We start from the raw sequence: 24,620 nt of genomic DNA, 5'->3' as shown, positions 1-24,620 counted from the left end.
GTATTACAGGAAACGCGCTCGTTCAACCTGACACTCAAAACTGTTACAGCGCGAATTGAATCAATTGTTGACATGAAACAAATTTCAAACAAGCAAAACGTTGCGCAAGGCTGTTTAGATTTGACAACAAATTCGGTTTCACGATTCCGCTTGCGAGAAAAGCCGAGTGCTTCGTAATAACTACAAGAAAATAACGATTTTCACGATGTAGAACGACAGTATTAAACGGCAGCTGTGAACAGACTTGAATGCGCACTTTTACTATAACAACTAACGATTCACTAGAGAAATAAATTAATAAGGAAATTACATAAAATCCAACATTGTTTTATACAGAATTTTTTTGGAAAAAAATCGGCCAAAATAAAGTTTCAAAATAGACAGTATACGATTACTTAAAACAACGCAGAAAGCAATTGGCGCAAATAAAAATAAAAGGATGTCAAATAAAACTTACATCAATGTTGTAATCTCAATAATTTGGCAATTTAATAAATTTTTTTAAATTTTCTTATTTCAAGGAGGATCCTCCAAAACTTACACGAAGGAACGATAATGAACAACAAGGCAAAAATTAAACAAATCATATTTATAGATACTGTTATCACTAACTTCCTTAAAAACTCGCTAAATACAGTCTACAAGCAATCGAGTTATGCGACCCGGGTCGTTAATATATTGATATATTTTATATTAAATTAATATTAAAAATGGAGTTGAACTATTTTTTTCTATGGAATAGGACTCCCATGGCGTTTAAAACATTCTGTTTGACAAGTTATACTTTTTGTCCTCAGTTGACGGTTTATAGTAACGACCTGGGTCAGTAGGTTGTTAGGGCAACGAGGATGTTGATGATGACGGTGAAAATTTTCAGATCGGTGATTATAAATGGTTTATATTTTCTTTATTATGATTGTTCTTTAATGCTTTTTATTTGGTTTGTTTTAGAAAAGAAGAATTTGATCGCAAAGGGCAAGAAAGAAGTCTATAAGTAACAGTCAACGAAGCATTCTATTAGTCTCATATCTTTGTCCATAGTCTAAGGAAGTATTGTACGATCATTTCCTAGCTTATGATCAACATGAATTTATTGATTTATTTATTTAAGGATTTGTACAAACAGTACCGGAGCAAAAACACTAGGACATTAGTCCCCTACTATGTTTAAGCTCATGCAAGGTTGTGTCCGAGTTTTGCTCTTCATGGATAGTTTAAAATGTGCACATAAAGTTTTAGTAGTCTCCAAACATGAATTTCGAGAGAAATTGGAATTTTCTTTGGATGAAATGCCTTTCCTTAAAAAAGCATAGACAGAAGTTGAACTTAGCCTGTTGTGGTTACATACATAGTCTAACTTTTGAAATTTCAGTGACTGCTTTTTTTCGTATTGATTATGGAAATTGAATGCATTGTTTGTCAAAATTCTTGCTACTTGAACCTTGTTTGATAAAAGTGAAAAAACGAAAGTTATTTTTGTGCAGCTTTAGAAAAGTCAACCCTCATTGTAAGTTGAACAGTCCCACGTGCATACCGAGAAGAGGCAGACCAGAAAAGTTAGATGTTTTAGTCTAAGTTTTAACTGGTACCGATGATGCAATTTTTTTGTCAAGGTTCTTGCTACTTGAATAACTTAAAACGAGGAAAAGTTTTGAAGAATTCATCGGCCAACTGTAAAAAGAGTCGACTCTGAGTTTAAGTACAAGTCTTACAGCCTCGCATACAGATCGAAAGAGACACCCAAAAAGCTGAACATTTTAGTTTAAGGTTAACTGGGGTCAAGAATATAAGAAACAGATACTATTCATATTTACCGTTGAGTTATTTTGCAGGAAAACTGATTCTTTGGATAATATACTTTTATTATACATGAGCATCATAGATGAAATGTATAAACTGATTTGTCTTGTTCTTTTTTTTTTTTTTTTTTGAAAAAAATTAAAGCGGAATTTCCGAGTAGGTTAACTGAATTTTCTTTCTTCTTCGACTAGCGCTTTAGTCCCCTTTATACTCTGTTGACGACAACGGATCCTCCCTTCGTTCCCCTGAAAACCATGTGACCCCCCCTCCCCCCCCAAAAAAAGTCCTCCGTCCCCCTCCTCGGGGTAAATAAAGACCATTTCATAGGATGAACGATAATTTGACTTCTTGTTTCGTTCAGCTATTTTAAATGGATATTATGGTTTGCGATTATAGTCTCCAATTAAAGTGGCCTCTGGCTTCTCGAAGATTTCAATCGCTTTCAGCTCCTTCTTAAAAACCCATTGAAGCTTGATTGAAGGGTGAAGTTCCATACACTTTGACGTTTTTACACGAACTTCTCAGTAGTATCACTTTGGCCAGATTTGTTAGTTTTTCAAAATGTACTCAGTATTATCGACATGTAAACTTAGATATAAATGCTGATTGTCGAAAACGTGGCTAAAAAACTGTGTTTTCCTTTCGTCCAGGAAATATGCAATGATAGAGAAGAATACATTTAGATGGCAATTAACTGTTCACTCCGACATTGCAGAAATGAGCATTTCATGAGAAATACTATGAATAGATGTATGAATCACATAAGTTATCAGCTTGTAGTATCTTTTGGTACCGTTTTGGTATTTTTTTCAACATATTATCAATAATAGTAAAGCTTTAGTAAAGCCTGATTCGAACTGTGCATGTTCAAGATAATTATGTAAACCCGAGATGCAGTCAATAGTCAGATTCTTTCAACCCCCTTTTTGCCAGAAGAGGCAATGCTAACACGGGAAATTTTATCTAGTATACGCATAGATCAAGAAGGAAAAACGATGGTTGAGGACGAGGAAGATTGAAACGGATTGTAAATGACACACTCGAACGATGAATTTTTTTCTTTTTAAATATGATCAGGCCGTAGTGTAGTACTTGAACCCAGACATAACGCTTTTGCCCCCTAGATGGGGGTAAAACTCGTATTGTGTCGAAATTAGCATGACAAGAGAGCTAAACAAAGCCTCTAAGCGGGTTAATTAAAAAAGGAAAAATAATTTAAAAAATTTTCACACCAATCTGTGCTTCTCTCCATTTATGAACTAATTGGAAGAAAAAGAAAGAAAATAAGAACTTTTTCGCTGTCGATAAATGTGTATAGGGCGACCACACCCATTCCAGAGCTAAATTTTAAAGCATCATTTTGCTTGAAATGGTGTTGAAATTAGGAAAGAGTCGATAGTTTCTATCAATTTTACTTTGATTTAGTTCAAAACAAGTAGAAATGCGACATTTTGAAATATTTTAAGAGAGAATGGAAGAGATGGTTTCAGCGCGTTGTAACGCGACTTTCAGAAAACCAACCGCTGGCCTTTGGGGTCACGCTCCTAAGTCACAGGTTTTCAAATCAAAATTCACGTGACGTGTCAAGATATTAATAGCCCTGATTATGCTTCACATTCCTAAACATAACACGCAAGCACTTTCACTTTCTTCGCAATTTGTCGTGTTTTACAACTTTCGATTTTCATTCCCAAGCTAGCACAGTGTTAGAGGAAATCTTAGACACAATTCTGCTCCGCTGTCATCGTCATTTGGTGAGTAAAATAGTTCTGATATTCGTAAAACCCGTTTTGTTTACGGTATTATAAACGTTTTGAGTACATTCGCATGTTCAAAGTTGCTGTGCATTTCGTTGGTTTCTGGCGACATCTTATGACTTTCACGCGCTCTGGAACAATTTTTGAACTAACCTTACCCCAGTTCTTCCCTTAAATCGAAAGCTGTTGCATTTCATCATGATTTATTGGTTGTGGGAAGCAGTTCAAATTTGATATTATGTTGATCGGCTTTTGTTTTGTTGCCATTTCAATGCCAAATTTGAGTTCATGTTATTTCATCGAACAACCGCGCTCATCGTTAGGCCATAAGTACTCATTCAAAGAATTTATGATTTTCAAGGATTTTTTTACATCTGTTGTAAGAAAATTACTCGATTTGTGATTAAACAGAAAAAGTAAAGGCCAATGATTTTATAATTACATCGTTACAGTCACGCTCTCCAAATTAGGCTGGTCAGGGTTACAAAGTTGACAGGGTGTGATACCTAAGTTTCTCTATGTTACCTGTAAGTGATATCTCAGTTATTATTTTTTTGCCAAAATTAACGTTTAAAACAAAGGTTTTTCGCAGATAGAGGACACGATTTTCTCTTTTTTCCCTGATATTTCTCTTTTTGTTGCGTGACTTTTGGCTGATACCATCGAAGATAAATTTTGAGTGTAGTTCCTAGCGTGACTTAGCGTGACGTGTCTTACCTGCTGTTTACATTGGCCAATGAGAAGCATTTTAATTGTTACAGACACTCGCGTGAGGTACAGTGTCCTGTAAATGTACGTGAGAATTTATCAGAGGGTTTGAATATAACTTTCGAAGGAAACGTAACATTTTGAATCACGAAACAATAATTATGTTTGTTGCCAATTTTTCTGGTTTTTACTTTCGAAACCTCTAGTGCAGTATTCAAAATTCAGCCCTCTTGTAAATATCTTCTTTAAAATCGTTTTAAAATTTAAATAACATGATCTCTTTCCGGTATTTAGACATGATTTGGAATTGAACAGCGATTAAACCATGCCTTTCTAAGACTCGTATCAAAAGGACGCGTTTAGGTTTGTGGATAGCTTATCAAAATTTTACTCAATATTTTTACCCAATATTTCTGTTTCTCTTTTTTAAAATTGATAGATATCAGGAGTATCATGTAAATAGACAAAGAAATGAACGAGATGATGCTCTCAAGATATCAGAATTAAAGAATCACTCCGAAAAAAACAAAATTAAATCTTGGAATCGCTAGGTATTTCAAAACAAACATCTGATATTCTTTAAAAAGTTTAGAGAAGCTTTCAGGGGAAATTCTGTTAAAATTTCTGACTGCCGGGCATTTAGTCTATTTTCAGGAGACCGTGCCCGACTGCCGGGCATTTACCCACAGCAACATAGAAGAATCATTCCAGTTCTCTTGAAGTGTGTTAATTATTAATTCATACAGAGCAGGTGTATTTTGATTATTTTGCCTTTTTACGGTCCGATAATAAATTCAGTGTCGTTTTTGGTAATTTTTGCATATTATTACACATAATTAGATGTAATTTTCATCGCGAGAAGTTTTAGTAGTCTCGTTTTAAAGAGCTGTATCTTCTTGGTGGCTACCGAAATTTATCATTTTGATGGGTTGTTTTCTTTTTCTCGACTCAGAATCTCAGCAATGGGTAGCGCAACATCAAAGGCAAAGAAAAACAGTCAAAAGGAAACAGATCCACAGCGCCACCCGCCGTCTTCACGAGGTAAAACTCTGAGCGACACAAAGAAAATCCTTCTTCTTCACAAATCGGGCGAAGAGCAGCTCAAAGTCGTGAAGAATTTCCGCGACGCTTTGACTATAGCAGCGAATGGCGGCATTCGCGTGATAAATTCTGTCAACATCGATGAAGGAACAGATAATTTCGAAGGGCTTCCCTGGCTTGAACTGGAATTAAACAACGTTATTTTAATCTGCCTAACGTCAGAGGCCATCGTCCAGTTGGAAACTATACTTCGTGAGAAGCGGCTGGCAGATGAAAACGGCCACCTTCATGGAAAAGTTTTCAGCGTTTCGTTTGGGGAAAACATGTCTTCTGAATGGCCACCGAAGGGGATCAAACGAAGTACACTTAATGCCCGAGATTTCTACTTCGGGTTCGCAAACGTGGAAAAGTTACTGACGAAAGATTTTGAAAAATCGGAAAAAATGAATGCTCTTGTCGCCGCGATCAAAGGAACAGATTAGGACAGAACTGATTCCCTTCGAAAGGAATTTGTTTCTGTAAGTATTTTTAAAGTCCTGAATACCTCGTATAAAATTAGAAATGATCTTTACCTTCAAAAGGTGTCGGCTACAGCTTCTGAACTATGGTCGCGGAACAGAAGTACGTGATTAGTTACATTTTTACAACGAACTAAGATTTAGCGTAGATTCAAGAGGTTTCGCGTTTACGAATGATTGTAAAAGACAGCCTGGATTTTCGCCTAGTGTTTTGTTATTTACGAGTTTTATTAGATTTTGATAAATGCTTCCCTTTTTTATGCGTTGTCAGTTCAGAAAATTTTTTAGTGATTTTTACAAAATTCTTTGTATTCGTTAACCTAGGTATAGAGATCATCTGATTTAAATTTATGTCACCGAGTTTTGCAATAAACCAATGTTGAAGAGGATATTCTCAGTTCTGCTTTATATTCATTATAAATATATTAAATATGCGTTTTCCTTGTTGGGATTTTGTGTTCCAAATAACAATTTAGAAATATTTGCTTATTTGGATGTAAAAGTACTAGTACGTAAGGTCTTTCTACGCGGTAAATAAGATGCTTTGTTGCCGGAAGTTAGTGCAGCTTCCGGTCACAGTGATTGTAACCAATCACAGAGCAGGAGATTTTTCAAGCGTGCATAGTGTGATTCGGGTGTGTGGAATTGTTTAATATAGCCGATGGAATTCCGTCGCTTTGGACATAAATTCAACTGAATCCAGCATGGAAAACTCAGACAACAACTATACAGCTGTTCCGATGGAACAAAGGCGACCTAACAGCGATCACAAAGAACATGCCTTGGAAAAACCTTTTGACGAAGAGTTCTGGGTGAAGGTGAGTGACGCGCTTTCGCTTTTATCCATGCAGTTTGTTTTGATTAGTAAAACATAATCTCTTGATCTTCATAAACACTATTTTCATGGGCTTGCTGTTTGTATTTACTCTAAACCTCATAATAGATCATGTAAACACAAATAAGTTGCGTTTGTCAACTAAAGGATCGTGTTATTTATTCCTAAGTTGAATCTTATCGCAAGCATGTTATATTTAATAAAACAATCGTAGGATTGAATGAAAGCTAATATATCATAGCATTCCTTTTGAGCTAGATGGTTTGGTTACAGTTTATTCTTGGACATACGCTGTGTGATTAACGAACCTCTTTGTTTTTCTCGTTTGAAATTTGGCTATTAAACGTACAGCGTTGAAAAGCATACAATCCTTGATTTTTCTAATATAAATGTCAACTGTCACTTAACTTTTCATTCGCGTTCGATGTTTCTGACATGAACTGCCTTTGAATCACTTATGAAGGCAGTGAAGTCTGTTGTAATTGTTGATAATGCCTTCTCTTGGAAGATATCAAGGAATAACTCAATTGTGATGACTGCTGTCCTCCTTTCTTCCCTTCTTTTAACTCATTAACTTCCATAAGTAATCAATACAGAAATTCTCTTTACAATATCAATACAACATCAAGCCAACAAGTGATGGGAATAAAGCAAAGTATCAGTCAGGGGTTAAATAGTTGATCCAATACCAAATTCTCACAACTAACATCACAAGAATTGTATGACAAACAGTAAGGAGGAATTTGCTTCTGAGATCTTGGAGAGGAAGTGCTCAGACTGGAGTGATCTGTACCTCACTTATCTTAGATGACTCTTAAGCCAAGACACAAAACAGCTATAAAAGCTTGTGCAACAGGTTTCTCTGGCAAAGCATATCATATACAAGTATACTGTAAACAAAACAAGTCATAATTTGGGGATCATGTTATTGCTGTGCTTGTAGCACCATTTGCAAACTGTATGGTTTCAATATATCCAATTTGCTCTTACTCTGTAAGTAGCAATACTGTTGTTGTTAACTCTTCAACCTGTTATAGTGACTAGTATCTTATTTTTCTTTACAATATCAGCCCCAAATCATATATTAAGTAAACCCTTAAGCCGCTAAGAGTGACCAGCATCTAATTTCTCCTTACAATATCAGCCCTGAATCAAACCTAAAAGTTATGAGAATAGATGAGCACCATAAAGCAGCTCTTGATTGTAAAACAAATTCTCCTTGTCAGCCTCTTTGGAAATGTGTAGAGAACAGTATGGAGTTTATGCATACTGATGTTTGGGTGTAAAGGATACACGTCACGAGAACAAAGGAAATCTGCTCCGATGCATTTTTTTTTTCTCAGAATTGTAAATCTTACCAGACTAGGTTTGCTTTGCACATCTCTCTTCTCCAGAGCACACATGTAGTAAGTGAACAGATCTGACCTTTGAAAATATTTTAACTATAAGGTACAAGAAAAGTTTAATGCAGGAGATGTGTCGTGGAATAGAGCCATGGATGAAGTTCGCACTGACAGACTGATAGCCATACATGGTGGAAACACCCTCTTGGTGATCATTCGTGATTGGCCAATCAGTGAAAAGTATAGAGATAAACCAGAACTGATAGCAAGTCTTGAATACCTGGTATGTATCAACAAAGTTTGCAATGGTAGTATTGATTCATTTGGTATGAGTTGTATTTACAAAGTATCTATGGTGTGGTAAAGACATCTTGCTTGCCAAAACCCCTAAAATGTCAGATTTTGTGTGGCTTTCATTGGCATAAAGCTACAACTAGTATTGTTACTCCCCACCTCCTCCTCCTATGTATGGGTTGCAACCTTCCAGAATTTTGTCAGGTATCTCTGGTGCAGTAGTTTGCCAGCAATCATTTGTTTTCCTAAACAGAGAGAGACACCCCCTGAGGGTAAATTGTCCTTCTCAAGAACACAACACATTATTACGCAAGGTAGACTCTGATCAAGACTTTTCAAAATTGATTGCAGTGAATGACATTGTATTAGGCAAGATATAATCACTTTAACCCTCTGATCCCCTAAGAGTGATTAGCATCCAATTTCTTTCAACAGTATCACCCCTGAATCAAACATTAAGGTCACATGAAAAAGAAAATGATAACTAACTGAAGAGGCTCTTGATTGTTAAACAAATTCTCCTTGCCAGCACTTAAGGAAATGTATAGAGAACATTATGGAGAATATGCATACTGATGTTAGGGTGTGAAGGGTTATGGGGCTCAGGCTTGACCCAAATTGGAGTGTTCCACTTTGGTTGGTAAGATAACATGCCAGATCACAAAGAAAAACCAACAGTTTTGTTTTTTTTCTCTTGTGAAAGTCAGCATTCAGAATCACCACAAGAATTGATAAAGATATCCTTAACTGTCTTACATGTACTTCCTTTTTCACAGATCAGCCGTTTTACTGAAATTATTTTAGACAAAGACAATGACGAAGAGTACAAGTATTTCCGTGTGGATGAAGACTTTGCTCGTCCAACTCTGCTTCACTTGGCTGCAGAACAGAATTTTCTTCATGTGACCAAGTTGCTTGTTGAAAAGTACCCTTCACTTGTTTACCTAGAAACAGAGGAAGTGGCTGGTGAAAGGCCATATTTACCTGTTGAAAAAGCTCTGATGTCACACAAGGATGAAACAGCGGCCTATCTGATATCACAGATGAAACATGACTGGTCAGTGCAGGAACCCTGTTGACTCACAGTGTTCTGATTTGGGATAAAATTATAGGAAAAATGGTTTGATCTTTGTGATATTGTTTGGAATTTTTTCTTCCATAATATTAATATTATAATATGATATCTTTTCATTTTACTGGTGGGAGAAATTTGATTTAATTGATATTCACTTATTGATAGTTTTTAACTATGAATTTGCTTTCATTGAATTTTCAACATTTTTAGAAAGGTAGTGAATTATCCACAGTATTTCAACTTGACAAGATTTTTTTTTCAAAAATAAAGGATAATAAGAAAAGATTTCATTCTCAGAAAAAGTAATTTTTTAAAAAAAACTCTACAACATTATAATGTTAAAATTTCAAGTTGTACTATTTTTTGTCATCATTTGATGGCTAGATTTTTTTTGCAGGCTGTAAATGGCTAATGCCCTGATTTGGATGAATAATCATGCGGTGTTGTTCTTGAGGAAAGTATTTTGTTTTTATTTTCCAGGGTCCATGAACTGTTTTTGTATGACAATGACATGAGGTTGAAGAGAGCCAAATTTAAATTTACGGAGATCATCAGCCACAGAAATCCAGAAACAAAGAAACTGGACATGCAGGTATAAAAGACTATAAGCAAATTAATATTATGTTTCCTTGCCTTACCACCTCTCCAAAAACTCCAGGAAATACATTGTTTAGTGGGGTTATTTTGAAACAGTAGGTGACAACTGCACATTTAGATCTTCACTAAAGACAAATACTCCCCCCCCCCTCCTTTACTGAAATAGCATAAAGAGCAACCTCCCCTCCCCAATTGAATGCTAGTCCAATTCAGTTACATCTCCACCCCTCCCTCCCATGATTCTATCAGATTTCCTCTATTCTTCATTTGGGACCTGTTAAATATCCTGGATAGAATAAGAGAGAAAATGAGCAATGAGTGACAGAGGTGAAAATGAGCAAGCGAAGTGTCTTGTCCAAGAACACAAGCAGGAGACTTAGACTATTTTCTTTAAATTTTCCCACCAGAAAACAGTTGTGGCTGTATTAGATCAGCTTGTCAACCCTCACTGGCCATACCTTCCAGAGAAGATAAAGGAGACAGGAGAGAAAAGTGATCGTATTGAAAGAGCATGGAGCAGTGTTCCTGATGATCCATTAAATTATGACTTTTTCTATCATGTGCTGGAGGCTGATGACCTGGGACAGGAACCAAAGGATGATGAAGGGAACTTGATTGAGAAGTTTAATCCAAAGTCTATGTCCCCCCTTCGATGTATTGCAGAAAGTGATGATAAGGTACCTAAAAAACTATTCATACTGTGAAACATGCTGTGTGCTTTTCGTGGCTGTAGGTCAATACAATGTTGAATGCAATTTGTTGCAATTTGTGGTCACAGTAAATTTTTGTCAGTTTCCCCCCACCCCCCCTCCTCCCCTGCCTTGAACCCAAACCCCAAAAAGGAGGAGTAGCCTTTTGGAGGCTCTCGCTTTATGGATGTGACTTGTTTTCACTCACTAATAGCCTAGCTTGGGTTAAAAGAGTGGATAGGTAACGTATTCCGTTTTCCAGAGTTAGTTCCCAATTCTTCAACTTGCAGCTACATGTACACTGTAGCAAGTGATACAAACTAGGATATTGAGGCAGCTTGCTCATAGTTTGTTGAGCAATATGGGTAACGGTCACTTTGAAGGCCTCTGTCTAAGCTTATGTTTCGTTAGAAACAATCTTAAAGTTTCTACATTTTGTTGATAACATCAAAGGAATATTTTAGTGACAGGAAATGGTAAAAACCGATTAAGAATAGAAATCGCAATGGAGGAAACAAGAAATAATTCTTAAAGCACTGAAATATGATAAATTCTACAAGGAGAAATAGGAAGATTGTTTATATAAGAAGGGCGAGACTTGGCAAAATGATATTCTTAAAGGAATAGGGAAGGAACTGATGCGAAGCAACTGACGCGTTCCTTTCAGAAAAAAAGGAGAAAAAAATTAATGTTTAGCCCTCGGAGAGACTCGAACTCTCGACCCCTGGTTTACAAGACCAGTGCTCTAACCACTGAGCTACAAAGGCTGAGATGAGAGAGAGATGTCTTTATTTTTGTTGAAATATATTCGGTTTCATTCCAAACTAGCCGATGCAGTTGTTAGGTGACCTACATATTTGTCGCGTCGCTTATAAGACCATAGTAATCGATAAACTTAAACACCATAATTTTCTTGTGTGTGTTTCTGTACCTCAGTCCTCAGTTTGAAGTAGTGTCTGAGGATATTTAGTGACTGAGACGTTTTAGTGCTTGTGGTTTTATCAAGCTATTTTTATCAGGAGTATACTGTTTTCCTGGGAGGTAAAAATATTCCAGGAAAAAAATCACAGATCTGCTCTGTAAAGTAGCTTACTGCGGTGAGATCTTCAACAAAAATTTAACCAGTTATTGCCATTTGGAATCCTTTTATTAGATTATTGTCATTCCTGAGATGCAACAATTCGCGATGGACAAGCAATCCTTGCAAAATACAACGATTTTGTTCAAATTTAGTAGCGAAACTAATGGTACCAGTAATGCGCCAGTTTCGTTGACTTCCGTTCTTACCATCTCAAACCTTGCCAAACCACTCTACTTAACCTCGTTTAACAAAACCAATACAAATACTCTTGCTATCTTTATGTTCTCCCATCTCACCCCTGTTCCATGCTCCATGCGGCTTGACTTTTAGTGGAACTGTACCCGGACTTAGTGCAATTTTTTCAGAAAAAATAATCATAGTACACTTATAAGTGGGCAGTGTGACAATCGTCGGTAACTTATCGAGAGTGTATTTCGATTGGGCGTCGCAAGAACAAAAGCAAGGCAATCAAAACAGGAAATCAGAACAAAGAAAAAGTTTAAACGAAAGCCAAAAGGAGTTTAAGTCAGAAAAGAGACAGAATAAATATTTAAGCGCGGGAAAATGCGAGCGACCAAATTGTGATGCAGTTCAGTTTTGCATCTTATTGGTCGAGAAGTTGGCGCACGCTTTCCTGATCAATCACAGGGCGGAGCAAGGGAAACTTGCAAAATGCCGCCTTATTTCTGACACTCAGTAGAAAATTGCTCGATATCTTTTAATTGAGGCCGTTGTTTGGATATAATAGCAATATATATAATATTTAGCAAAGTAACAATGAAGACCGTGTTGACATCACTGTTTTTTTTTCTTCATTTTAGGAGGCGATTCAACATCCTGTGGTGCGAATGTTGGTTATGAGGAAATGGAATACGTTTGGTCATTGGTGGTTTTGGTAAGAATTTTGAATTACCGTTCGCTCGAAGGATTCGCACGTTTAAGCACAGGTGTCCCAGCCCACGTCTCGATGAAAGCAAACGACTTTTTCCAGAATTAAAATTCATGAAAGCATCATGCATTGTGTGACACGGTGTTAAGTTACAAGAGGAACCGTTGAGAATTTTAATACGTTATATGGAATAGTAAGGGGAACGAAATATGATCGATTTACGATAAATATTTCGAAATATGAACATTTTACACGTAAAATCAACAGAACTTACTCACATCTTGTATGTCCGTTGTGGTTTCTGCCTTTCTCTGCCGTTTAAAGCTTGCTTTGCCATCACTGCTATTCCTTTTATAAGGCGTCTTATACGTTTGCTTTCTCTCGAGACGTGAGCTTGGGACACCTGTGGTTCAAGATGCTGTTGGTCCCGTGAACTTCCCTTTGATCTGATTGTCAATTCTCCCCTTTAGCTGTTACACATTTCCTTGTAAATTAGTTACGAGAATTTGGTGTTAGATCAAGATGACAACTTCAACCTGATAAGTCTGAGTATTCTCATTATCTTTTTGCTGAATAATGTATGGATATAATGGGGAGAGGTTACGTGTTAATCACTTCTGGTAGTCACAGGGTCAAGACAAATAGCCTATAAACATAGTTTGGAAAAATCTAAAACCGGTTCTTTTTTCAGAAGCTCGAATAATTACGTCTTGCTCGTAACGCAAATACGCATTCACTACAGATGCGCTGCAGTAAATGTCACTCCCACAAATATTATCTTTCTCCATTTCAGCGTTCAAGCGTCTTTCTACATCGTGTTTCTAACACTGTTATCATACGCCCTCATCTACGCTTCCACCCTTGAAGATCCAACACAGTACAGTGGTCGTGCGGACGGTCTGCGTGCGTTCTGTGAAGTTATCACTATTATCTTTCTGATGTTTTATTTCTTCGAAGAGATCAACCAGGCCGAACGGTGAGTCCAGAAAACTCGCAGTTTAGAGTCATTTTCAGCTGTTATCCAGGATTTTATGAACTTTTGAACTGAACTTTAGTGCGCTCTTTGGCTGATCCTCTCAACCAATCAAATACAAGAATAAAATCAATTGCGACTTGGACACTGGCGCTATCCTCTCAACCAATCTTCGTGCTGTCCTTTTAACCAATCAGATGCAAGAGTGAAACCAATCGCGACTGCGTTTTCCCGCGCTTCAGACAGTGTGCTTGTTTTCTCGTCGAGTTTTTATCGGCTCCTTGTGTTTTTTTCCTTTGTTATGATTGACTTTTAACTTACTTCGGGTTTGGTTTTGTGACATGCTATACAGCTGTGAACAGAAGTAAGACTAAAGCTATCTTAGTCATTTCCAATATCTCTTGAATCTTTCAAGCCATTTCACATCGATTGCTCTTTCTGTAAGACCAGGGAAATATGGAAGCTTTTCTTTACGAATCAACAACATTGACAAATTTCTATAGTTTAAAAAAAATCCGTTTGCGAGTGGAAAATTCTCTTAGTCCACACAAGCACGTGATGTAAATGGAGCCATTTCATCGGAAGATCGTCTTAACCTACACTGAATTTTAATTTTTTTTCTTCTAGAGAACGGAATCTATTTGGAATGGATTTCAAGGTTGTTAATTGTGTTCTAACAGCCCAAGAGGTTCAAGTAACTGTCAGTTTAACTGCTGTGTTTATTTTCAGGGAGTGGAAAACTTATTTCAAGGATCCGTACAATTATTTTGATTGGTTGGGTCTCATTTTGACCTTCCTTGTGATTCCTCTTCGAGTTGCCGAAGTCAGATCTCAGTGGAGTGTGGCAGCCCTCGGTTATCTGTTTAATTTTCTCCGACTTTTCAAGTTTTCTTGCGTTACAAGGTATTCATGATTTGTCAATTTACAATCCTTGTCACAATTGTTAAAATATTTCCCCTTTCCCTTTGTTCATGTTGATAGTGGGACTATAGGACCGCCTGTAGAAAACTCAAACTGGAAGGGGAGGGGAGTGGAGTGTTACAAGGGATCTTTGCTATTAAGGCCTTACTAACCTTTTGCAACTTCATCCGTTCAAACATTTTAATTCTATCTCTTGATGAGTAGAACATGGTGTTCTAAAGATTGTGGAGTACAATGTCTAACTCACAACAAGATGACCTCTATTGGATAATGGAGAGACAAGCATGAGCTTCATGTGATCATTAGTTTTCAAAATGCCCCTTAAGTTGAAAAATGGTCATTTTGTTTGTCTTATTCTGACTGATTTCATTTCTGGCGAAAATCCATCATGCAATCATTGCATCGCAGTTCAAAAGAGAGTGTGAGTGTTTTATTTGTTACAAGTTCTTGTTTGAATTGTCTGCCCATGCCATGCCGTGGATCGAGTTGCATTCACCTACCTTCAACTAAAAGCGCTGGTCTTGAGGTTTCCTTTTACTTGCTTTTGCTGCTCTACTTTTTTTGCTTGTGTTAAATCAATATTTGTTTTTCGTCTAGAACTACTGGTCTGTATACCAAGACTCTTGCCAAGATCATCTACCGTGACATGACTCGTTTCAGTGTGGTGTTTCTGATCGTCTTCATCGGATTTTGTGGCGCCATGTTTATGGCGCTGAAAGCCACAGGCTCGCAAGAACTCTTTACGTAAGATTCTTTCCTGTGTTGTTTAATATATTTTTTTAACTTTTTTTTCTCCTGCCTTTTAATCAAGAGCCCAATCCTTTAAATACCGAGAGCTAATGAAAATCGGTGAGAATTAGCGGAAGTCCACGAGAATCCATGAGAAATCACGAGAGTTGCTCAGAGCTTACGAAAATTGGTTCGAAAATATAGCTGCAACGACAAGAGTTTACGAGGGCTTACGAAAATTGACGAGAGGAGTTGAAAGGCCTCCACCGGAACAAAATGAGAGAGTTTACAAGCTCAACATAAGTAATTTGCGGACACATGAGGTTAGAGCTGAAGTTATTATTTTCCTCAACGTTCGCAGTAATTACGCCTGGTTGATGTTGGCGGCCGTACGAGCTCTTGTTGAGCAGCAACCGGCTGAAGAGGACTACTCGAAGTTCAGGTAAACGAAGTTTTCGCGTTAATACATGCTCTATCGTTTTTCAGAACGTTAGACTTTGTTGGAAACGTGGCAAATGAATTGCTTGCTTTAGAGAGTGTTGCTTAGGAACCAAACGCAATAGGCGCCGGAGGTATTCGATCGAAAACGTGGTGCTGTTTCCTGGTCATTACACTAACTGCTGTTGGGTGCAGAATGTCTGGTAACTATAGAGGTGCATGCACTCTGATTGGTCAAAGATTGCGTCACACGTTGCTTTGATCACATTGAGTTAGCTGTCTACGTTATTGACAAAAATCTTGTTGTTGTAATTGTTGCTTTTTTTTTGTTTTGTTTATTTTTGTTTTGTGTTTTCAATTCCCAGCCTCCATTTGTAAGAGGCTCTATTTATAGTTACACGATGCATAACTTGTATCCTGTTTCTTTCTTTATTCCAGCTGGTTAGCGATACTCATTCTCCTGGCCTACATGGCGATGGTGATTGTGATTCTGCTCAATGTTCTTATCGCACAGTTGAGTTACACGTACAGTGAAGCCAAAACCAACGCAAAACTGCAATACGCTATCGATCGAATGCGAATTGTTACGCGCCTGGAGCACAGCAGATTTGCCAGATTTGTAAGTGCCCCAGAATTTTTATCAATTTTGAATTGCTTTCAGTTGCTTTTTTTCTTTTCATATTATCTTTGTTTGAACATGTGCCCATGTTTTCAGTAGACTTTTGTAAACTTAACAATTTAACTCCCAAGTCTCATTAGTAATTCTCCTTACTGTCTGCCATATATTTCTTGTGATGTTACTTTGGAGAATTTGGTATTGGATCAACTAATAATCCCCCAATTGGTATTTTTCTTTATTCTCATCTCTTGTCTGCTTGATATTGTATTGATATGGGAGTTAAAGTGTTGAAAGGAATAGTACGCTACGATATCTTTAGACACTGTTTTTCAAATTGTTTTTTTGGTTAAAAAGAAAAACACGAAAGAGGCTATGTTTAACCACTAAAGAGAAAGAATGGCAAATGATGGAGAAGATTAAAACAGATTGCATTTGACGAACTTGTAAGATGAAGTTTATATTTTTGAACATACTCAAACCATGAGCAGTGTCATTGAGACATTAAAAACTGCCAGGCGTCTCATCATTACTACTGACCGCTGTGCATGGAAACAACAGTAACTGCAACGACAATAAAAAATGATTCTAGGAACAAACGAGATTCTTATTGTTTTTTTTTTTGTCTTTCAGAGTTTAAGAGTGAAATACTACAAGCAGGGCGACAGAGTCAGTGAAACAGAACTGGCCAAAGGTTTGCAGCTTTTGCGTTGATATAGAAAGAAAGCAAATCTTCATAACAATTGAAGGACCTTTCGGTATAACTTGTTATTTTGCGACGAGAGAATTGAAATTTCGAAAGCGGAACCGTTCTGCCTAAATTTCTGTTTGTTTTTTTACCTCCGTTTAGAGATGCTGGAGTACAGTGATGAAAGACGACCTTGGGAATCAATGGAGGAGAAACTGACTCTTATCAGGTTTGTAATTTATTCAGTTTTATTCATTTCATCTTCTCTGTACAGCAGCTTGAAGAATTCCATTTACACTGTCAGGAAAAACACGCGATGATTTCCTAAATTTCTTAAGATTTGGTTTAAAATTTGAACCTCTCCAAGTGGATTAACACGGATTTGTGCAGAGAAAATTTAAAGCCGAGCGTGATTTTATGCCTGCATTGCCCGTCGAAACATTCCGCTTAAAAAATTGTGTCTTCAAAATTTGAGTTTCTGAGATGTAATAAACCCCATTTCATCAGCCCAACCATAAGTCCAAAGGTTTTTGAATGAGCTTATTAATGGATAAACATCTGCGGTGTTAAAAATGTTCTTGGTTGTACTTTGGACAAACCGCTTCGTCAAATGGAATTTTGAAACACGTTTATTTCCAACGTTTATGAGTCAGCCCTTCATGACGGACTTTTAAGAATAGTTTACAAGTTTACTCCCTAAGTTCTATCTTTCCGCCATTTTTTCTTTCGCAGAGACCTGATGAGAAAGGTCGTGCGAAAAGTTTCCGAAAAATCGGAATGAAGGTGGCATCGTCAAATCCTATTTGTTATCTATTTAGCTAAGAATATTATTTTATTTTTCCTAGGATTTTTGTAAAGAAGTTAAATATTTCTTTTGTTGAAGATAACTTTGTTATAGCTCACGGTGTAAATGTTTTGTTATAGTGTTAGTTTCAAGTGCTATTGTCTTTTCTGGTACAAAAAAGAAAAAGTGGGCAACATTTTATGAGTACAGTCCAACGTTAGAATTTTAACGCCCCTGGAAACGAATTTGTTAGTTAGCGCATTTGTCTTGAGAAATAGGAAAGAAATGTAAAATTTAAAACAAATCCCCGCGAGTTAACACTAGAAAAAAATCGTCTTTAGCGCTAAAAAAAAATAGCTCTTTGGATAAGGAAGTTCGATCTTGAATATTTTGGTAATTTTCAAAACTCTCTCAACATCGCCTCTAACTTCTGCAGGTCTAAGATCAAAAGCGATCTCGTTTGGAGACTGAAATAGTATTTCAAGCATAAGTATGAACTACATTTTATTAATGTTTCCTTTTTACAGTTATTGAATTACTTTTAGAGAGGTAACCTATGTGATGATTTGGTGTTGACCTCTTTAGAAACATTAAGGTATTGATATTTGCGTCAACTATGAGGTAGCCGTTACCTAGTGCTCAAACAGAAGATTTTTCTCATTAGGGGAGGTATGAGTGTGGTGAGGGGGGTTCCACACTTGTGTCTTGCTGATATTTGAGGACCATGACAAGTCCATTCTTATCATAACCTACTATCACTTTCTGAAAACTAAGGGGGAACGTCCATGAATATAGACCCCCCCCCTTTGTCACGCCCATATGTTACCCTCTCCTACATGTTCCAGTTAGTAGAAAACTAGTTTCACTATATACGTCATTTTCTTTATTGAGAAAATAACGTAAAAAACGAAAACGTGTTTGAAGTTGCTTGAGCTAAGTATTATATTAAAAACAAATAAATAAGAAAATAAGAAATTAAATGTATTAGAAAAAAATTGCAATTAAAAAACCCCTTCCCGATCCCTCTTACTGAAACTATTTCTTCCCTGAACAAACTTGTTTGGTTATATCAGGGATTACATTGTAGCGTCTATAGTCGCCTAAAGTAAAAGTAAGCTGACTTGTAAAATGCTAGATTGAAAAGCTGGTGTGATGATAGCAGTAGCTACACAATCTTCGTGTTCTGAGGCTTCGTTTAGCCTCGTTACACGCTTTGTTTGTTCTTATAGCCATTCCTTACCCTGGAAATAAAAAGATGAAAGAAATAATTTCAAATTTGGAAAATAGCGTGATTCAACCTTAAACAATCCACAGAATTCTGAACGTGAAAAATACTGTCAATTATACCTTTTCAACAATGGTGGTGTTTCCCTTCCACGAAGGTTCGAGTGTAATTAAAAGATATCAGATATGAGAAGTAGCCTCCCAGCTGTTTCCTAAAACACGCAGTGTATCTGGAAAGGAGAGGAAAAAAAACCAATGTTGAACAACACCTAACTGTTGATAAAAAAAAAAAAAGTCAACGTACTCTCGAAAGCTGATATAATGTTTAGTTTTTCTTCCCTCTAGCTAATATTCATAAGCGAGCTGCCAACCAGCTGCCAACCAGCTGCCAACCAGCAACGCGATTCCATCGTATTTGTGAAATCAGAGAACGGGAACCCGAAGGAAAATCATTCACGCTTCTATTTCGAATTCAATGCTGCATCCTCATATTATGCCAGAGAAAAATCTCGTACTGCTAGAGACAATGTATGTAGACAAAATCGCGAAATTCTCAGGAGAAGTGAAAGCTCATTTTTAAAGCGACGTTTTCACAATCTTCGTCATGAAATCTTCAGTCACAAATTCAGGGAGGGGGTGCGAGGGGTCTGGACTTTCCCCACTTCCACCTTCCCCCCCTCCCCGCATCCCATGTGGGTATTGGAATCGATGTTTTTCCAAGGAAAGGATTGCGTCTTACTTCTCAAGAATACAAGATCAGTTAAGAGTTTCGGCCATATTATAGCAAGCTTTGATAAATAATTTCTAAAGCTGTAACCAACATTTGTCTCTCAAGGTTGGTCAAGACGTTCTTATTTGCTATCACCTTTTGTTCGTCGCCTTGGAGTGCACAACAACTTTCTTCAGGAAGGAGCCGTATCCATTAAGTTGGACTTGGACAGATCGCAGTTTTCCAACGTCACGAGCAGATGAAAGCACGAAACTATTCTTTCCGTTTTTTAAACTTCTGGAAAAGAGCGAGTGGGAGGTTAACAAATGAACCAAGTAACAATGTAATAGATGTAAAGTTTTAGTAGTCGATGCATCGGATGACTGGCCTTTGGCGAAAAAAAAAAGTGTACAGTCTCTGTGCAGCCATTTATTTTTCCATTTTTTCTTTCAGCTGTGATCAATATTTGTTTTTACAAAGCAATCTGTTGTCACAAAATATTGTTGCTGCTCTTGGCCTGTTGAGTTGAGGACGATATCTCCTCGTGAGTTCCATTAATGTGGCTGAAACGTCAGTTTTTGATCCTAGTCTCCTCACCTTGGACGGACCGTTTCCACAGTCCCCTTGCTTCCAATGAGCTTGACAGAAATTCTGTCGTTAATAATGCTTGAGATTGAGAACAGGTTTGACCCAGCTTTTGAGTGTACAACAACCCGGTAATAATTGTCGCTGACTAAAAAAGATAAAAAACGAATAAAGAAATTAATGAAAAGAAGAACAAAACAACCTCTATCGATTCAGCTTCGAAACCAATTTATTCCAATTTTTAATATTATTGTCCGCTGTACTCATTATACCTTTCAATCTTGAGATGATATATTCTTGTTTCAATTTATTGCTCATTGAGTTACAAACATCACACCCCATTGTTTGCCATTGCCAATTTTTTTTTGTTCACATTTTAGCATAATTTATTAAATATTTTGAGTCACACATGTTCGTATTGCGGACTTATTTTTAACCGGTGACAACCTCCCTTAGGCAAACACTTTTCAATTCACGAAAAGAAAGCATGCCAAACAGACCAAAAGCCAAACTTTGTAAGACAAAACTTAGCCATGCGATAAAAGATGACAAACATGAAATTCTAACGATGTACAATTTTCAACCTTTATTGATGTCCTACCACAGAAAGGTGCCTGCTTTACTGTTTTCAAGTATGCTAGCACAGGCTTGCTCCCGCGATGTTTTTTAGCGTTGTATCCCATTTCGGAGCATTTTCCATCGCACGAGAGACACTTTCCATCTTGAAAATCCGTCCAGTTGTCACATGGGAAAGCTTTGAACGCGCATGCGCTATGGATTGAGGCAGTGAAATAGGCCACTGATTTCATGTGATTACAGGCTACCATCCAAGGCAAAGAGACTTGACCACTGTCTAATAAGGAATCGACCGCACCTAAACAATGATTAAACAAAGTTTAGTTAAACTGTTGTCACCTAAAGCAATCGAAACACAGTCTATGTTGTTCGAGTAAATATTTACGTAATGATGGTGCCACTAAAAAAAGTGAAACGTAAAGAGGATTAAACACCTCCAACGACGTGAGAAGTTGCACATCCCGGCTGCTCTATCCCACCGTTAGGGTAATAATCCACGTGACCACAGGGACGCTGGAGTCCTAAAGAGCTATCGATGGCACCATTTCTTATGTCGCTGTGAATGACGTCGACAAACATTGCGTCAGTCGGGTCCAGTCTAATTCGCCCGTCATCAAAGTCAAACCCAGGTCTCGCAGGATCCAGACCTGCAATATCATTAATAATTAATTATTATTATTAAATGGTACCAAGCGCGAGATGTCATTTTTAACCAGATGTTCGCTTTAAGCAGCTGATATATTTTCTTTTTGACAGGGGCAAATCGGATGGAGGAAATAGGAGTGCAAATAAGGCGACTAAATTATAAGGTCAAAGTTTTAGTTCACGCTGGAAAAAAGGAAATAAAAAAAGCAGGAATTGCGAGTATCAGAAGTACATCTGAGGCACCAAATTACAAATTTCCCCATGTCCATGTATCTTAACTGACAATTTTTAAGCGCAAATCACTATGCAATCTTCAAAAGACTTGACTTTTTAGTTTCTTAAAAATTTAGCCCTGAATCAGAGAAATAAATGCTTCTATTACAATCTTAGAGTCTTCTAAACAATCCAAGCCAGGAGAAACAATTTTGCGTATTACCTGTAATTCGCCCAATAACTTTTCCGCTCTTAACCAGTCTTTCTCCGGCAAAACCTGCTACTTGTGCGCCAAGACTGTGTCCAATAATATGAAACTTGTTCAGCGCCACATTGAACTTCCGGTGCAATACGTCGATTAAATCAGCTACCTGTGCTCCAACAAGCCGCGTGTTTCCGGCTGCGATGTCATAAAGATTCATGACACTAGACCCTAGTCCCCAATCGACCACAATCACGTTCATCTTCTCTTTTTTCAAAAGCTCCGACGCCATCTTTTTCACCCAGGCACTCTCTCCATTCTGGGTATATCCATGCACAATCAACTTCACTTTTAGCAAAGGGTCAAACGTAGAGTTAACGATTGAGGTGTTGTTGTCTGTATTGAGGATTTCTAGGTTACTATGTGCGTTCGTTTTGGTGTGCAGGATAAACTTCGTACCGATCGAATCAGGATCAGAGGGTAGTAAAATGAGTGACTTGTCAAATGGAGGGTCGCTTGAAAAGCATCCGTATTTGCCATAGCAGACTTTAGAGGCTGTACAAAGGGAAAAAAGAAAATGAGTGTAGTTTGCGTTCTTGGCACTCGGCCAGAATGTAAAAAACACACACACAGGCGGAAGGAAGGAGGCGAACGAATCGTTATTATCTAAAACACGTTTTAACTCATGGGGACTTAGAATTTTTCCTTTATCCCACGCTCGTGACAAGAAGAAAACGCCTTTCTCGATTTCTTTACCGAGCTCAAAGCTGACCGTCTGTTCTCAAGTAATTTTTTTATTCCGAAATTTTCTTAATTTCAAATGAAATCTACTTTATTTAATTGACCTTCGAAAAATGACCAGGTTGAACGACCTCGAAAATTAATCTTCGATAAATTACCTGGTTTTATTTGGTACAAAAATTCTCACCATGTTGTGAGAATACCTGCCCTAACACCCGTTCCCTAACCCTTTTTTCCGCCATCTTTCTTGTTCTATTTACAAACATGACGTTAACGACATCGCTGATTCTAGCAGTATGCAGGACGCGCGTCATATGAACTTCGTAATAGACCTCGCTCACCGAAGAGTCTTTGTGGCTCAGTGGTGAAGCGTGGGAGCGCTGAATCCGTAGGTCTGAGGTTTAATTCCTCATGGAGACTGAAACACTGTTTGAAATTGTTTCCTTGACAGAAGCTGGTTAAACTGACGTTTGTCGACTCGAAATTTAGCGCAATAAAAATCCAAGTTAGTGATTACTTGAACCCTATGAAAAATTAAGCCTTTCAGTTTTTCTAATTAATTTTCTGATTAAGCTGAACACGTTTTTCTGTAGTGAATGGGTCATAGGATAGAAATTTAATATACTTCTGTCCCTGAGACACAAAACTTAATTGTTTGTCAATAAATATTTGATCGTGTAGTAGGAGTGCGAGTATGGAAATATAAGAGCAATTTTCAATATTTCAATGGTTTTGGGGGGATTTTTGTTTACAAATTCTTCTCGCTTCTCTCAGTTTAAAGTAGGAATTTTTGACACATAATTGGTTCAGACGATTATCAATAATTAAGTCAGGTTTTTCACGTTTTGGAGATGATTTCCTGTTTTTCAGTTTACCAGCTGATGCTCTGAACAGCTTGAGAGGAAGCCAAATGCTAAGGGAACACTTTTCGTATTGATTGACTCGCTGAAGCGAGGAGGAAAAGAAACTTAAACAAAATGGCTATGTCGCAATATCCAGTGATAATTTTACTTCAATTCTATGATTCCTTCGTGGTGCTACTGTCAAATTCACACCCTAACCCACCAGATCTGTGAACAAAGCTCATATTGTTGAGATTTCAGATAAAAGTTGACCGTGGTTTTGAAACTCAAATAAAGCTTATGGTGTAGAATATGGAAATTGTTCGCCAAGACAGGCATGAAGCTTCACTGGACATCTTTGGTAAATAATAAATTAAGCTTACTTTGCGCTTTGAAGCAATTTTGTTTCGTCAAAGTACTTACCTTTGGAATGGTCTTGAAGCGAGAGGAGAAAAACGAAGAAAGACAAATATTTCATCTTGTGATTAGCGGATCGATAAACGATCTTCTTGTGTGTAGAGTCGAAAACGACTGAGAAATTTCTTGTAGTGTTTTCAGATGAAGTATCATACGGCGTCCAGCGGCTTATTGCGACATATATTGTCTGCCTTCGTTCAACCAGTGAAGCTGAAATTTCAGCATAACAATACACGCACGCAATAATAAACAATGAATTCCGCGGTTGTCACGTTAGGTCGGAGACTGTGGCATATGGAAATTGATTTCAGGATGGGTTACAGCTGTAGTTTCCGGTGATTTTGTGATAGGAAAATGTGTTTTGAACAACAACGCTTGGTTCTATTAAAAATTTGGTTTTTTTTCTAAGAGAGTCCGCTTGATTTTGACACGTGAGTGACGTGGTGATACAACCCATTGGAACAGCGTGTGGGTCGCGTGGATAGTGGCATATTGGAAAGGACAACTGTTTATTATAATTCTGCAAGAAAGAAAAGATATCTCTCGTCCACCCTCCCCTCCTAGACTCAACTGTCTCCTTAGGTGCTGTCAGAACATAAAACTTACTATTCTTTTTCTATACTCCTCCTCTTTTCTTTCTTTATTTCATTCTTTCTTTCTTTCTTTCTTGCGTTCGTTCGTTAATTCATG

General features: G+C 37.4%; 3 protein-coding genes and 1 non-coding gene across 5 annotated transcripts; 2 read left to right on the top strand and 2 right to left on the bottom strand.

Annotated features, from left to right (window-relative positions):
- The first annotated feature begins 3,396 nt into the window (after nt 1–3,396).
- On the top strand, nt 3,397–6,213 carry LOC113678500 (uncharacterized). The gene is made up of 2 exons (XM_027195383.2): nt 3,397–3,554; nt 5,218–6,213. The coding sequence occupies exon 2, from the start codon at nt 5,228–5,230 to the stop codon at nt 5,786–5,788; it is 561 nt and encodes a 186-aa protein (XP_027051184.2). The 5' UTR covers nt 3,397–3,554; nt 5,218–5,227; the 3' UTR covers nt 5,789–6,213.
- Nucleotides 6,214–6,426: 213 nt separating this feature from the next.
- Nucleotides 6,427–19,051, top strand: LOC113678490 (uncharacterized). The gene is made up of 14 exons (XM_089187139.1): nt 6,427–6,642; nt 8,109–8,285; nt 9,073–9,353; nt 9,852–9,963; nt 10,376–10,645; nt 12,560–12,633; nt 13,421–13,603; nt 14,330–14,503; nt 15,119–15,265; nt 15,612–15,692; nt 16,127–16,307; nt 16,938–16,998; nt 17,155–17,221; nt 17,725–19,051. Exons 1-14 carry the CDS (start codon nt 6,529–6,531, stop codon nt 17,771–17,773), a joined length of 1,971 nt encoding a protein of 656 aa, XP_089043265.1. The 5' UTR covers nt 6,427–6,528; the 3' UTR covers nt 17,774–19,051.
- Trnat-ugu (transfer RNA threonine (anticodon UGU)) lies at nt 11,352–11,424 on the bottom strand. Its single transcript has one exon. It is a non-coding gene; the product is annotated as a tRNA-Thr (tRNA).
- Nucleotides 18,264–24,119, bottom strand: LOC113678491 (pancreatic lipase-related protein 2). Of its 2 annotated transcripts, none has more exons than XM_027195373.2 (8): nt 23,937–24,119; nt 21,952–22,485; nt 21,305–21,517; nt 20,896–21,168; nt 20,307–20,442; nt 19,866–20,006; nt 19,124–19,230; nt 18,264–19,017 (listed from the first exon to the last, which is right to left on the bottom strand). In XM_027195373.2, exons 1-7 carry the CDS (start codon nt 23,989–23,991, stop codon nt 19,128–19,130), a joined length of 1,455 nt encoding a protein of 484 aa, XP_027051174.2. In that variant the 5' UTR covers nt 23,992–24,119; the 3' UTR covers nt 18,264–19,017; nt 19,124–19,127. The 2 variants fall into 2 exon arrangements, with proteins under 2 accessions (XP_027051174.2, XP_027051175.2); XM_027195374.2 differs by having other exon boundaries at nt 19,866–20,003.
- Nucleotides 24,120–24,620: the final 501 nt, after the last annotated feature.

Source organism: Pocillopora damicornis, chromosome 11 (assembly GCF_964200805.1).
Source record: "Pocillopora damicornis chromosome 11, jaPocDami1.2, whole genome shotgun sequence".
Lineage (NCBI taxonomy): Eukaryota > Metazoa > Cnidaria > Anthozoa > Scleractinia > Pocilloporidae > Pocillopora > Pocillopora damicornis.
Note: the sequence above shows the minus strand (reverse complement) of the source record. Positions and strands in the feature narration are given on the sequence as shown.

What these genes read in the sequence shown, in the direction of transcription:
- LOC113678500 (XM_027195383.2), top strand. Translation starts at nt 5,228, where the DNA reads ATGGGTAGCGCAACATCAAAGGCAAAGAAAAACAGTCAAAAGGAAACA.
- LOC113678490 (XM_089187139.1), top strand. Translation starts at nt 6,529, where the DNA reads ATGGAAAACTCAGACAACAACTATACAGCTGTTCCGATGGAACAAAGG. An exon ending in ACGAAGAGTTCTGGGTGAAG is followed by an intron (nt 6,643 to 8,108) that starts GTGAGTGACGCG and finishes TTTAACTATAAG; the next exon opens with GTACAAGAAAAGTTTAATGC. An exon ending in TGAAACAGAACTGGCCAAAG is followed by an intron (nt 16,999 to 17,154) that starts GTTTGCAGCTTT and finishes ACCTCCGTTTAG; the next exon opens with AGATGCTGGAGTACAGTGAT.
- LOC113678491 (XM_027195373.2), bottom strand. Translation starts at nt 23,991, where the DNA reads ATGAAATATTTGTCTTTCTTCGTTTTTCTCCTCTCGCTTCAAGACCAT. An exon ending in AAAGCAGGCACCTTTCTGTG is followed by an intron (nt 20,443 to 20,895) that starts GTAGGACATCAA and finishes TATCTTTTTTAG; the next exon opens with TCAGCGACAATTATTACCGG. An exon ending in GTGGAAACGGTCCGTCCAAG is followed by an intron (nt 20,007 to 20,306) that starts GTGAGGAGACTA and finishes GCTCTTTTCCAG; the next exon opens with AAGTTTAAAAAACGGAAAGA.